Consider the following 14188-nt stretch of genomic DNA (forward strand, 5'->3'; position numbering starts at 1 on the left):
TTTTTAGATTTTTCAGTTTTGTGGATTACAGGTTTTTAATGTGTGCCCTAGTGATGCCTTTGTTGTCTTAGATGTCTCTTGTTATGTCCCACATTTCATTTCTGATTTTGTTAATTTGTGTATTTTCTGCCTGCCTTTAGGTTAGTATGAATTAGGTGGTGTAGCTGAAAGTTTTCCCTGGTCCTGCCCAAACCCACAGACCCCACAGCAGATTATGAAATAATCATATAAACTCAGCCCATTTCTGTTCATCTTTTTGTCACCATGTGCTCTGTGGCTTTACCTGTGTGCCATTACATGCTGCTTCCCAGACTGCAGGCTGTCATCTCCTGACTCAGCTTTCCTCTTCCCAAAAATATCATAGTCTGCTTATCCTGCCTATACTTCCTGCCTCGCTACTGGCCAATCAGCATTTTATTTATCAACCAGTTGGAGCAACACACATTCATAGCATACAGAACATCCCACAGCAAGGTGGTGTCCATTCTGTTGATTTTCTTAAAGAACGAACTCTTCATTTTACTGATTCTTTATATTATTTTCTTTGTTTCTCCTTCGTTGATTTCAGCCTTCAGTTAGATTATTTCCTGCTGTCTTGGATGCATTTGCTAATTTTTGTTCTAGAACTTTCAAGTGTGCTGTTAAGTTGCTAATATGAGATCTCTTTAATTTATATATGTAGGCACTTAAAGTTATGAACTTTTCTCTTAGCACTGTTCTCATTGTGTTCCATTGGTTTGGTTATGTTCTGCATTCATTTTCATTGAACTATGTAATGTTTTTCATTTTTTCTTATGTTGGTCTTGGCCCAGTTTTCATTCAGTATAGTATTCTTAAGTTTCTATGAGTTTGTAGGCTTTCTTTTGTTTCTGTTTCCTAGAATTCCAGCTTCAAACTATAGTGGACTGATATAATACAGGGGTTATTTAAAGTTTCTTGTATCTGTAGAAACTCTTTCTGTGAAAGAGTATATGGTCAATTCTTGAAAAAAAATTCATGAGGTACTGTGAAGAAGGTATATTCTTTAGCATTTGGGTGATATGTGATGTAGATAGCTGTTATGTTCATTTGGGACACCATGTCTGTTAGGTCCAGTATTTATCTGTTTTCTTTCCTTCAACAAGACCACAGAAACCTCAACAAGACCACTCCTCCTAATAGCCCACTCCCTTTCACGCCATTGCCTTTCAAATCACCACAGAAGTCTATTTTGTGAGATATTACAATGGAAAAACCAACCTGCTTCTTATATCCATTTGCTTAGAAATTCTTGGACCAGTGCTTTATTCTGGAATAATGAGGTGATGTTTACCTTCAATATCAGGGGTGTTTCTTGTATGGAACAAAATGATGGGTCCTGTTTTCACACTATTCTGCTAGTCTGGATCTTTTTATTGAAGAATTGTGTTCATTGATATTGAAAAATATTAATGACTGATGATTGTTAATTCCTGTTATTTTGGTGGTGGTAGTGGTAGTCTCTCTCTTTCTCCCTTTCTCTTCTCTCTCTCTCTCTCTCTCTCTCTCTCTCTCTCTCTCTCTATGTGATGTGTGTGTGTGATGTGTGTGTGTGTGTGTATGTTGGCAAGTACATGAACATACATGTTCTTCCATTATTTGCCTTTACTAGTGTGAAATTATTTATTTCCTGTTTTTACATGGGTGTAGTTAATATTATTGGGATGAAGATGTCTTTCTAGTATATCTGTGGGGCTGGATCTCGAGACAGATATTGTTCAAATTTGACTTTATCTTGGAATATGTTGCTTTTCTTATATATGGTGATTGAAAGTTTTGCTGGATGGTAGGTCAAGAACGGTGGTGGCATATTGAATCTTGGGAAACTGAACCTACTGAGTTAGAGAGTTACATGTGGTGGAGGCAGCCTATCTGCTCTTCATGCTGGTGGGCCTTCACCTGTTCTTCTGACTGTCCTGGCCTGTCCATGAGCAGCAGATATCTGCCCATGTTTTGTTGGTGGTTTCTTATACTTCTGTAACTTAATTAAAAACACTCTAGGAATTATTCATCATGAGGTTTATAGGTCTCCCTTTTTTGTGTTTTCTTCTTGAGTCTCACCATTGTTCTCTGTAAAGTTTTACATCTCTGATTTTAATGCTTATGCTCTTACACTTGGGTGCCTGTGCACTAATAATAATGAACTCCTCTGCCATGTAGAGGAGTTCAGTGTTGCTAAATAGACCTTTACTATTTATTATAACTGGTGATAGTAGTCAGGTCAACTTGTTGCAACCCTGGATTGACTGACTTTGGTGTCAGCTTCTATACTTCGGCTGGGTACCTTCCTGTATTTTGAGATCAGATGCTGTTGCTGGATGTACTTCCTGGTGGTTTAAGAGGCCTGAAAACACTCTTAAATAAAGAACAGTCTCTGTCTAGGGTCTATGTTGTGCTGGGTGGCCAGTATTACAAGATGTCCACCAGAGCTGACTGGTAGTATAGCTTGGAGTCTACATAGTTGTGAATACAGAGAGTAGCTCTTGTCTCCTTCCTCAGGAGTATCTACAAGTTGGATGCAGATAAATTAACAAGTTTCATGAGCTGGCAATTATCAGTCCAAATCGTTTCTAAATACATATAAACAAGGTGCTGAGCAATACTAGACTCCCAATATTTCACATAAAAGGAGCCTTGAAATGATGGAAGAACTATATATCAGCCTCTAGTTTATCACACTTAGTGTAGAAACATGAACCTGTATAAATTTTTTTTTTTTTTTTTTTTTTTTTTTTTTTTTTTTGTATAAAATGAACCTGTATAAACTATGTGAATGAAAATTTTTACAAAAGTACATGAGGGCAAATTAGTTCAAAAGACTCATCATTGTTCTAGATCTTCTCAAATCTGTGGTCCTTGGGGCTATCTCTCCTTCATCTATGTGTTTAAGAACATTCATGATATACTTCTCACTGGTATATTGTTAGATTTCTGGAGTTGGTGCATCAAGAACTGACATTTTCTGCTCCCTTGGTGGCATCAATTCTGATCTATCATCTCAATCACATTAACCTTTCCTTCTACACTTCTGGTGTAATTTCTTTTTAAATTATATTATTTTCATGATGAAATTTGCTTCATTATTCAAAACTCAAAATTCTCAGCTAGAATATCTTAACATAGATATATATATATATATATATATATATATATATATATATATATATATGGTATGTTGGATAACACCTACAGTCTTTGTCTTAGGGTTTCTATTGCTCTGAAGAGACACCATGACCATGGAAATTCTAAGAAAGGAAAACATCTGATTGAGGTTGACTTACAGTTCAGAGTTTTTCCATTAAAATAATGGTAGAAAACCTAGCAGTGTGTAGGTAGTCAGGATGATGATGCTAGAGAAGGAGCAGAGATTTCTTCATTTTGATCCACTGGCAGAAGAAGGCAGACTGTGTTTCACACTGTTAATAGCTTGAGTTAACAGACTACAAAGTGTGCCTCCACAGTGACACACTTCCTCCAATAAGGCCACACCTACTCCAATGAGGCCATATCTCCTATTAGTGATATTCCCTATGTGCCATGTAATTAAACACAAGAGTCTATGTGGACCATAACTATTCAAAAAACCACAGTCTTTTACACTCATCATTTCAAAATGACTCTATTGTGTACAACACATACAAATCTACTCAACTCATGAAAGAAATCCATGGCAGACCAAACAGTAATTGCACCAAAGCACAACTCTGTGAATCTATAGATTTACTCTGTTACTGATAGCATGTGGATTAGGGGTTACTCACAGAAGCAAGGGTGACTCAAACCTCACTTAAAGCACACCCCAATATGAGTGATTATCATGAAGCCAAAACCCTGGAGCTCAGTGCACAACTTACGGGCAGCCCAACAGGTCTTAGACATTAGCACTCAGAGCTCAGCTGGTCCAGGGTCTTACTCTTTCTATAGAGCTGGGAAGGGCCACTGATGAATCTTGAATGTTTCACCTTTCCACAACAGAGAAAGTTTGTTTACTTTCTGAATCTCCTGAAAATTTCAGCCTCTTACATTGAAGCAGGGATGTTTCAATTCAGAGAAAAGTGTTATACAAAGGACCCCAAAGAAGAGAAAATTGGAGTCTCAGCTCTCAGGGATGAAGGAGCATCATTAAATATTTTCTCTGTGCATTCCTCTGCAGGATATCATGAAAAGCCTTCACTCTCTGCCTGGCCAAGCCATATTGTTCCTTTGGGACAGCATGTGGAACTTCGATGTGACTCTCATAGTAACTATTACAAATTCAAGTTGTACAAAGAACATGGTAATCCTATCCCTCAGATCCAGGGAAGACCATTCCAGAAGAAAATTGTCTTGGATTCTGTGACATCAGCACATGCAGGGACATACAGATGCTATGGTTTGAATTTTCATTACCCTATTAAAATTTCAGACAAAAGTGACCCTGTGGAGATCATAATTTCAGGTTAGAAATGATGTTTTGAGTTCATTTCCCCAAATCTCCCAACCCTGGAATTTTCAGAAACAGTGTTAGAAAGAGGTTTGGACTTATAAAGGAATATTCAACACAGAGAAATATATAATGTTCTGGGCATAATAAGATATACAAGGTCATGCATTTTTCTAGTCCCTAAGGCTTCCTGTGTGTTAAATATGTCAAGGAAAAATTGGGCTGGAAGATGGAACTCAGATCTTAACAAGTTGATATCAGGATGCAAGAATATCCTGAATTATTCCAGGTCTGTAGAACTACAAGGTTTGATATAACAAAATAGGAAAAAATCCATTTGTGAGAAAAACAAGCATCATGAAGGAGACACTGTGTCCCAAACTCTGAACATGGAGGAAGGGTACAAGTGCCAAGGAATGCATGAGGCTCTAGAAGCTAGAAGACAAAAAATGGATACTTTCCTAGTGATTTCAGTAGTTACTATCCCTGAAGAAACCTGATTTATGCCATTTGGGCTTTTCAGAATTCTGATCTCCACAATACTTGTATTCATTTTAAGAATGAAATTTGTGGGAAATTGTTATGTTAGCAATTGGAAAATAATATAGGAACCCATGTCAAGAGCAATTTTAGAAGCATGGAAAGGATGCTCTGAGAGCAGTAAGGTCAGGATGCTAATTCTTCAACATGTTGAAAGGAAACAATGTTCATGATTCCGGATCAGGAATGCCTTATAGCAGTTTGAACCAAGCATAGGGCAAGAAGTGTTTCCCTGATAACCATGTTCAATACTAATTCCTTCATTCTGCCAAGGATTATACTTTATCCAAAGTTGCATTAAAAAGGACACATAGAGCAGCCTGGTGTGAAAATTGCCATGTTTCCTGCACTTTCCAGTCTTAGAAAAAGACAATAGGGCCTATGGAAGTAGGGTTCAAAAGACACATTCTCACAACAGGCCAGTGTGAAAATATTGTGATAATCCTAGAGTCAGATAAGGAGGAAATGGACACAAAGTTGGAGGAGTCTGTGTCCAGAGTTGAAATAGACCAGAACAAGTGCACTGGAGCACTAACAGGGAGCACAGACCAATTGAGGGAGAACCATAGGTCTTCAAGGACACAGAGATTTTGATCTGGTTCATACAATTACTTTATTGTTAGGAATCTACAAGAAGCCTTTCCTCTTGGCCTTACAACCTCCCCTAGTGAATTTAGGAGAGAAGGTGACACTGGAGTGTCGATCAGAGATTATGTTTGAAACCTTCATTTTGACTTCACACAAAAATGGAACAATCAAGGACTCTTTCAAGCTTTCTGCAGAACATCATCGTTGGGATTCCCAGGCCAACTTTTCAATTGCTCCTGTGACACCTGACCATGCTGGAACTTACAAATGCTATGGTTCTTACAATCACTCACCATATGAGTGGTCAGACTCTAGTGACCCCATTGATATAAAGATCACAGGTAAGAGGGTGCATACACGCTTTTCATTCTCTTTGTGATACAGAAAAATATTCTATACACTAAGAGCTGTGGGAGGTCTCAAGAAAATGAGTGTGGGAAATTTACATGAAGGCAACCTTGTTGAGTATTTTACTGATATAGAGAATGAAAAGAAATATACAAGAACAGACCCTTGGTTATAACATAAAGCATAGATACAGGGAGGTGCAAAGGAGTCATAAGTAGAGGTAAACAGAAAATGGCAATTAGGTGAGCATAATATGAACCAGAGAGAATGAAGTCTTTCTACTAACATTCAGAATTTTTTTTACTTCTACCTCAATAAGAAGTCTGTCAAGAGAGCCAGAGAGATCATGTGTCTGACCTGAGTCCAAATACATAATTGGGCTGGTTATTAATGAATCCTTATGCCTTCACACAGATGGAAACCAGAAAAGACTGTGAATTAGTAAACATGGAATGTGTGCTAAGAGAAAAACTACAAAAAGACAGAAGCCTGAATGGAAACTTTGAAAGCAGAGATGGAAAAATTATAGCAGATATTTAATATGTCAAGACAGAGCTTGTCTGACACATGATATGCCTGGCTCCCTTGGTGGAAGTCTTATAAAGGTAGAAGCAAAAACCAAATTCTGAACTAAGTGCTTGGGAGGTAGATGACAAATCACACTTGAGCAGTACACACACTAAGAGGAACCAGAGAGGAAAGACCACCATGGCCACTGTTCAAGAGAAATATAGATATTTATGGAATATTCTGTACTTTGAAAAGAGAGATTAATTAACACAGATATGTAAACAGATACAAGACCTACAAAAAATAGAAAGGTATTAGATTATAGATTTTTATTATATATAGGATGGCAATGTTATAGGTCATGAATTTAACAAGTGACCATGAGAGGAAGAAATATTTAATATTGAGGGATAGGAAATAAATGAAAGATGTATGAGCATGGAGGAGGAAATGAGGGGAGTAAAGAGATCAGCAAATCTGTACAAGGGAAGGAAGAAGAGAAAAAATGAACAAAGGAGTTGTATGAGAATGTTATAATGAAGACTGTTACCTGGTATGCTAATTAAAAAAATCATGATTAACTCTAATTGAACCCATTGACTTGCAAAACAATTGGAAAAATTGAAATATAGAGAAGACAAATTGGTAAAATGAATGTGATTATTGGAAGTAGAAGGACAATAAAGAATACTAGCCTTAATATGGTTAATATTGAACATCTATAATTATATATGTAACAACAATTTTTAAAAATAATAAATGATATACAGTTCAATTTCAAAACTTAAAACAAGCATAAAATATGTTAGGTTTGCATAGGAATACTTCATAATGAAATTGAGTGCTAGATAAAATTAATTATGCTCACAAAAACAAACTTTAAAAAACAGATGGAATGAACCCATGCAAATAGAGTAGAAAATGTCATTAAGCAAAAATTGGAAAAAATAGTCTATGACAGAGTGAGGTCATAGATTAAGATGGTAACATAGAAATAAAGAAAGAGAAGGAGAGAAAGAGAGGAGAGGAGAAAGGGAGAAATAGAGAGGGGGAGATGGTAAGAGACAGAGAGAGATCAAAGAAATAGAAGCATGTAGAGGGAACACTGAGGATAAATGAACACTGGTAACTAACTGTCTCTTCCTCTTTTCTTCCAGGTTTATACAAGAAACCTTCCCTGTCAGCCCAGATGGGCCCTATGGTGATGTCAGGAGAGAACATGACCTTGTCCTGTGCTTCTGACCTTCAGTTTGACATGTTCCATTTGTCCAGGGAAGGGGTACCTGAGGGATATGGTCTGCCTGCAGTGCAGAACCAAAATGAGACATTCCAGGCGGATTTCATTCTTGGTCCTGTGGTCCCAGGAGGGAACTATAGATGCTATGGATCTTTCAGGAACTCTTCCCATGTGTGGTCCACTCCAAGCGACCCCTTGCATCTTCTTGTCACTGGTAAGAGAACTTCATTTATATATCATATACTGAAGCCATGTCTCAGAATCCTCTAATTGATGATAGAGAGAAAATAGCATTGGGACCTACAGAGAAGGACTGCACTGTGTTCTAATGTCGTGTGTGTGTGTGTGTGTGTGTGTGTATGTTACATTTATACATGTGTGTATACATATATGATATATATGTACATGTATTTATATATGTATGGGTATATATGACATGTGTACATATATATGTGAATATGCATAGCTTTAGACATACACATAACAATAATTTTCAATGAAAAGGAGGATATCAACTTAAGAGTGGTGTGGGGATATGAGAAACATGGAGGAAGGTTTGCTGGGAGGGACTAGAGAGAGGAAAGGGAGGGGAAAGGGAAAGAATTACATTTCAATTGAAAACCTTTTGTGAAAAAAACATGGAATTTGGGAGTTGGTAGCAGATTACAAAATAACAGAAAGGAGTAATAATGAGTAAATCTAATTGAGCCCATTGACTTGCAAAACAACTCTAAAAACTGAAATATAGAGAAGACCAATTAGTAAAATGAATGTGATTATTGGAAGTAGAAGGGCAATAAAGAATACTAGCCTTAATATGGTTAATATTATACATCTATAATTATATATGTAACAATTTTTAAAACACTAAATGATATATAGTTCAATTTCAAAACTTAAAACAAGCATAAAAATATGTTATGCATGCATATGAATATTCCATTATGAAGGTTATTGCTAGATAAAATTAATTATGCTCATAACAACAAACTTTAAAAGACAGATGGAATGAACCCATGCAAATAGAGGCAGAAAATACCATTAAGCAAAAATATTTGAGTCCAGAGTGAGGTCATAGACTAAAGATGGTAACATAGAAATAAAGAGAGAGAAGGAGAGGAAGAGAGGAGAAAAGAAAGGGAGAAATAGAGAGAGGGAGATGGTAAAAGGCAGAGAGAGAGATCAAAGAAATAGATGCAAGCAGAGGGAACACTGAGGAGTGAATGAACACTGGTAACTAACTGTCTCTTCCTCTTTTCTTCCAGGTTTATACAAGAAACCTTTTCTGTCAGCTCTGATGGGTCCTGTGGTGATGTCAGGAGAGAACATGACCTTGTCCTGTGTCTCTGATCTTCAGTTTGACATGTTCCATCTGTCCAGGGAAGGGGTACCCAAGGAACATGGGCTGCCTTCAGTGAAGAGCCACAATGGAACATTCCAAGCCAACTTCCATCTTGGTCCTGTGGTCCAGGCAGGGAACTATAGATGCTATGGCTCTTTCAGGAATTCTTCCTATTTGTGGTCAACCCCAAGTGACCCCTTGTACCTTCCTGTCACAGGTAAGAGAACTTCATATATATCTCATACCATGTGACTAATGAAATCCTGAAGCCATGTCTCAGAATCCTCCAATCGATGATAGAGAGAAAGTAGCATTGGGAGCTACAGAGAAGGATTGCTGTGAGTGCTAATGTCATGTGTGTGCTACCTTTATATGTGTGTGCATGAATATGTGATATATATGTACATTTATGTATATATGACATGTGTACATATATATGTGAATATGCATATCTTTAGACATACACATAACAATAATTTTCAATGAAAAGGAGACTATCAACTAAAGAGTGGAGTGGGGATATGAGAAAGCTTGGAGGAAGTGTTGCTGGGAGGGACTGGAGAGAAAAAAGGGAAAGAATTATATTTCAACTGAAAAACTTTTGTAAAAGAAAAAACATGGAATTGGGGACTTGGTAGCAGATTACAAAATAACAGAAAGAAGTCTCCCAAAAACTATGTGTATGACTTTGCATCCACACTGGGATAGCTATGTATAGAGGCAGATATAAAAATGGGTCAGGACAGACTCATTAGGATGAACTTCATATCAGTTTGGGCACAGCAGAGATGGAGCAGCCCTCCTGAACTCTTGCTCACATAGATCTTCCCACAGCAGTCCTATGAATCATCAAAACTTGAAATCCAAAGAGAGAGCCAACACCCAGAAGCAATCCACTAAATGTCATCCTATAATTCTACAGGCTCACCACTAAGAAGTGGAGTGGGTGGTGGTCACTGTCCAAATTTAAAAAACTTTCCTTAAGGGGAAGGCAGACAGCCTCTGATGAACTTTCTCCCTCTCCTGTCCCCTTCTCTAGTTAACTCAACAAGAAACTGTACTTCTTGCACAGAACCAGACTCCAAAACTAGTGAGTAACTGATTCCTCTTCTAATGTGGAAAGTTAGGGACCAAAAGCTCTTTGTTTTGTTTTGTTTTTTTTGTCTCAGCTCCTTCTTGACTCTGTATTCTTATCATCTTCATATCCCCTCTCTGATTCTTGATCTCTTCAACATTAGATGTTATTTAGAGCAGCATGGGGAATATAAGGACTATTCATCTCTAATTTCTGTACCTGAGACCTTGGTGAGTGAAAAGGAGAGCAAATTTTCTCCCTTCTCAGGATCAATGAAGTGCTCATTCTAGCTCTGTTCCTCCTGGAGTGGGGGTGATGGAAACTGAAGAAGGAAACAAGTGAGCAGAAGGGAGGATTTTATATAAAAAAATGCTACTTCTGACAGATTAGACTTGACTTCCATTTTTCCCTACAAGAGAATTAAATGTTTAGTTCAAGGTGATACAGAAGCAAAGCAAATCTAATGAGCACTGACATCAATCTCAGATTTAGCTACTGAACACATGATTTGAACCTAGGGTCCTGCGGTTTTCTGCCACTTGCATAACACCTATATATTCCTGGATGTGTGGACCTCTGCTGGAGCATAGTCAATTTACTAGTAACAACACTCCTGAAACTGACACTCATTCTCCCAACAGTCACCAATAGCCCATAGCCCCTTGACTAGGGATGGGACCTCATGTCCACCTACACTCTCCATGATGACATTTGGCCATGCTTGAACTTGCACCATTCTTGGGCATGCTATCTCAACCTCCTGTGAAGTTCATTTTTCACCTGCCCTCAGTGTACAGAAGACAGCTTTCTTATACTTACCCATAGCCTCCTTTTGCAATCTCTTCTTCCAAATCTTTCAAATGATGCTGAACATTTGGATAAGGATTTGAGATATAAACATCTCATTTAGTGCCGTAATTCTATAGTCTCTTCATCTCCACAACTTGCCCAGTTGTGGGTATCTGTGTTAATCACCATCTATCCCAAATATAGATTCCTCTGATGAGAGTTGAGAAATATAGTCATATCTGGGTATAATAATAATTAATTAGAAGTCCATTTAATACTATTTCCATTGAGCAGATATTATTAGTGGGTTCTACATCAAGACTCTTGTCCTAAAGCAATTTTTTATCAGTTACCTATTAATCAATAAATACTATGTAATCTGTCAAAATGGGGGTACTGAGATATACCTCTTATTGGGTTCATATCTTCCTCCAGAGAACCACAGAAACCTTCATATGCTGATTGGACTGTCAGTGACCATGATCCTTGCCTTCCTCATCATCCTCCTTTATTCTTGGTGCTCTGCCAAAAAGAGTAAGTCTCAGGAACAAGCCAGTGAATGTCATCTGAGTAGTGTGAGAAAACAAGACCAGAGAAATAGAGGTGTGTATTCTTAATTTATAAGAAAATACTTTGACCAAGACAGGGAAACTATGCCAGAGCTTTCCAGAGAAAATCCATAGCCCTTGCTCTTCCCCACAGTTTTCAGACAATGAATAATTCCTCAATGCATCTTCTGCATCTTGCATCCAAAGCATGCACTAATATCAAGGAGAAGGTTTAACGAGAGAGAGAGAGAGAGAGAGAGAGAGAGAGAGAGAGAGAGAGAGAGAGAGAGAGAAAGAAGAGAGAGAGAGACAGACAGCAGATTGGGAGGCAGGGAGAGAAGGAGGAACAGAAGGAGGGAGGGAGGAAAGGAGGAAGAGGGCATCGAGTATGTGCTGAAGAAAGAATTTCTAGGGTACAGCATTGTAGAAAATCTAGTTCTAATTTGCAGGGGTGAGCAAACTTGGGTTTTACCATATCTCTCACTAGTACCTTGCATTTGAAATGAGAGTGCAGAAGTACTTTATTACATGGGTTTGATTAATTCTGTCTTCTAAAATGCAGCCATCATGGGTCAAGAGTCTGAAGTAAGAGCAACACTGAACAGACAGGTAGGTCGTCCTGAGTCTTCTCTCTTCCATACAGTCTAATATACCTTTATTCTCTGCAAGATTATGTGTACACAATATCACTTAATGTTTACCTCTTTCTAGGACCCTGAAAGAGAAGAAGTGCAGGAGGTGACATACTTAAAATTTGATCAGATGATCTTCAAACAAAAATTGACCACTCCCGAATCCCAGATTCCCAAGGAATTTTCCACAGATCCCAGTTTATACATGGAAGTCAGGAAATGTTAAACTGAGATGAAAGATGGTCATCCCATGAATTCTCAAAGAAAGTTCTGAGGAAGACCACAGTCCCTTCTCCACTAAAGACCAATAGATGCAGTGAAACAAGAGCTGGAATGTGAAGACAGAGGTCTCTAACTTAGGGACCATGCTTCATCATTGTAATATGGTTCTGAAAGTGGCTTTCCTTTACTTACAAAGGTTATGGTCCTTGCAACCCACTCAACAGAAATCAAACTCTTTTCCTTAGTTCATGGGTCTCTATTTAATTTCTCTCTGGCAGACCTCTATAACCTGACTGGCTGTAAGTTCTTGATGTACTTGAAGCTGTAACCATGTGGAGTATCTTACAATTGCAGATCAACAAGAGGCTCACTCTTTATTAGTGTATATTACTAATATGTAATCATGTTATACAACATAATGGGTTTCAAAACAATTTCATATATATCATATTCACACTCAGTAACCCAATCTTGTCTTTCTAACTCTGCTCTTAGAGTTATCATTCTGAAAGCCTACGGTTAACATTGGGTTTTACCATTTGCTGTACTGTATACCCCAATTGCTGTATGTCAAAGTCTTCTCTAACCAGAACCATCCTCATATTTTTTAAATATTTCAATGTATACATCCCCATTATCGAAACATTTTCTAAGGTGTGGTTGAATAAGCACCTCATTCTCTTCTTTTTCAATTACTTTCCTGTTGAAAAGTTAGTTCCTCAGAATTGGAACATTGCCTTTTGGAAGAAAAATAATTAAGTCACAAGAACTAAACTAAACTTCAAAAGGCTCCGGAAGATTGTGAAATATACAGAATGCAGAAGGGTCCTCCCTAATTTCATATGAGTAATAACAAAAGTTGAGGAGATCCTCCAGTTAACCAAGCTGCACAATATGCAGGGATGCAGGTTTCCTTTATCTTCACCCACACTGACATTGGTTTTTGGGGGTGCACCAAATTTTGTGTCACCCATGTTCCCATAAGTATCTCTTCATACATTGGGATGGCTAATGTCACATTGACGGCTAACTATGTGTTTAAAAGTTTAAAATTTCTGTGATTAAGATAACTAGATATTGGGGTTGGGGATTTAGCTCAGTGGTAGAGCACTTGCCTAGCAAGCTCAAGCCCTGTGTTCAATCCTCAGCTCTGGAAAAAAAAAAGGTAACTACATATCAAAATTGAATTTGCAAATGTTAAAGTCTACTTAGTGATTATTTTTGTCATTACCTGGTATTATATAAATTTAATAATTCTTTTTCTGTTTCTGCAAATAAAAGCTTGTTTTGTACCAGATGACATTCTGTTTGCACATAGACAGAATGTTTACTTTAGGTACTTGGCACTTAAAAATTACCTGACTGAGGTATTTGGGAAGTGCTTGGTCTCTGGGATTCCTAGCACAATGTGGTCTCTAGTATAGTAAAACTTATCTGAGAAAGTTGTGGTCTGGAATTTGGAGCTCAGGGAAGAGAGTGCAGTTGGGAGCTGTTGGTTCAGCTTTAGGGAATCTTAGCTGGCAATGAGTAGTGTCTTACCCTGGGTCCTTAGATCCAACCTTGCCTTGTGTAGGAAGAAGACTTCTTCTGAAGTCGTGGGCTAAAATAAAACATAAGAAGAAATAAATAAATCTCATAAATAATGCCAAAAAACTAATAGAAAAATGGCAGGTGAAAGAAACTCTTCAAGACATGAAAATGGAAATAGAAGCAGCAAAGAAAACATAAAAGGAAGGACTTTGGAAATAGAAAATATGAGTAGGTGAACAGGAACTACAGATGTAAGAATCACCAACAGAATATATGAGATAGTATAGAAAATCACAAGCATAGAAGATATATTGGAGGGAAGAGATGAATCCATCAAACAAAATGTTAATTCTAAAACATTCTGAACAGAAAACATCCAGGAAATC

At 37.7% G+C, this 14188-nt stretch overlaps 1 protein-coding gene across 2 annotated transcripts; it reads left to right on the forward strand.

Annotated features, from left to right (window-relative positions):
• Window positions 1-3260: 3260 nt before the first annotated feature.
• LOC114684193 (killer cell immunoglobulin-like receptor 3DL1) lies at window positions 3261-13572 on the forward strand. Of its 2 annotated transcripts, XM_037201661.1 has the most exons (8): window positions 3261-4456; window positions 5605-5910; window positions 7585-7878; window positions 8930-9223; window positions 10046-10096; window positions 11306-11473; window positions 11981-12027; window positions 12130-13572. In XM_037201661.1, exons 1-8 carry the CDS (start codon window positions 3961-3963, stop codon window positions 12274-12276), a joined length of 1803 nt encoding a protein of 600 aa, XP_037057556.1. In that variant the 5' UTR covers window positions 3261-3960; the 3' UTR covers window positions 12277-13572. The 2 variants fall into 2 exon arrangements, with proteins under 2 accessions (XP_037057556.1, XP_037057557.1); XM_037201662.1 differs by lacking the exon at window positions 10046-10096.
• Window positions 13573-14188: the final 616 nt, after the last annotated feature.

This window comes from Peromyscus leucopus, unplaced genomic scaffold (genome assembly GCF_004664715.2).
Source record: "Peromyscus leucopus breed LL Stock unplaced genomic scaffold, UCI_PerLeu_2.1 scaffold_1028, whole genome shotgun sequence".
NCBI classification, from domain to species: domain Eukaryota; kingdom Metazoa; phylum Chordata; class Mammalia; order Rodentia; family Cricetidae; genus Peromyscus; species Peromyscus leucopus.

Bases quoted from the DNA above. Each gene is read 5' to 3' on its own strand.
- LOC114684193 (XM_037201661.1), top strand. From the start codon at position 3,961: ATGAATCTTGAATGTTTCACCTTTCCACAACAGAGAAAGTTTGTTTAC. The intron at 7,879-8,929 runs GTAAGAGAACTT...CTTTTCTTCCAG, and splicing joins CTTGCATCTTCTTGTCACTG to GTTTATACAAGAAACCTTTT. The intron at 9,224-10,045 runs GTAAGAGAACTT...CCCCTTCTCTAG, and splicing joins CTTGTACCTTCCTGTCACAG to TTAACTCAACAAGAAACTGT.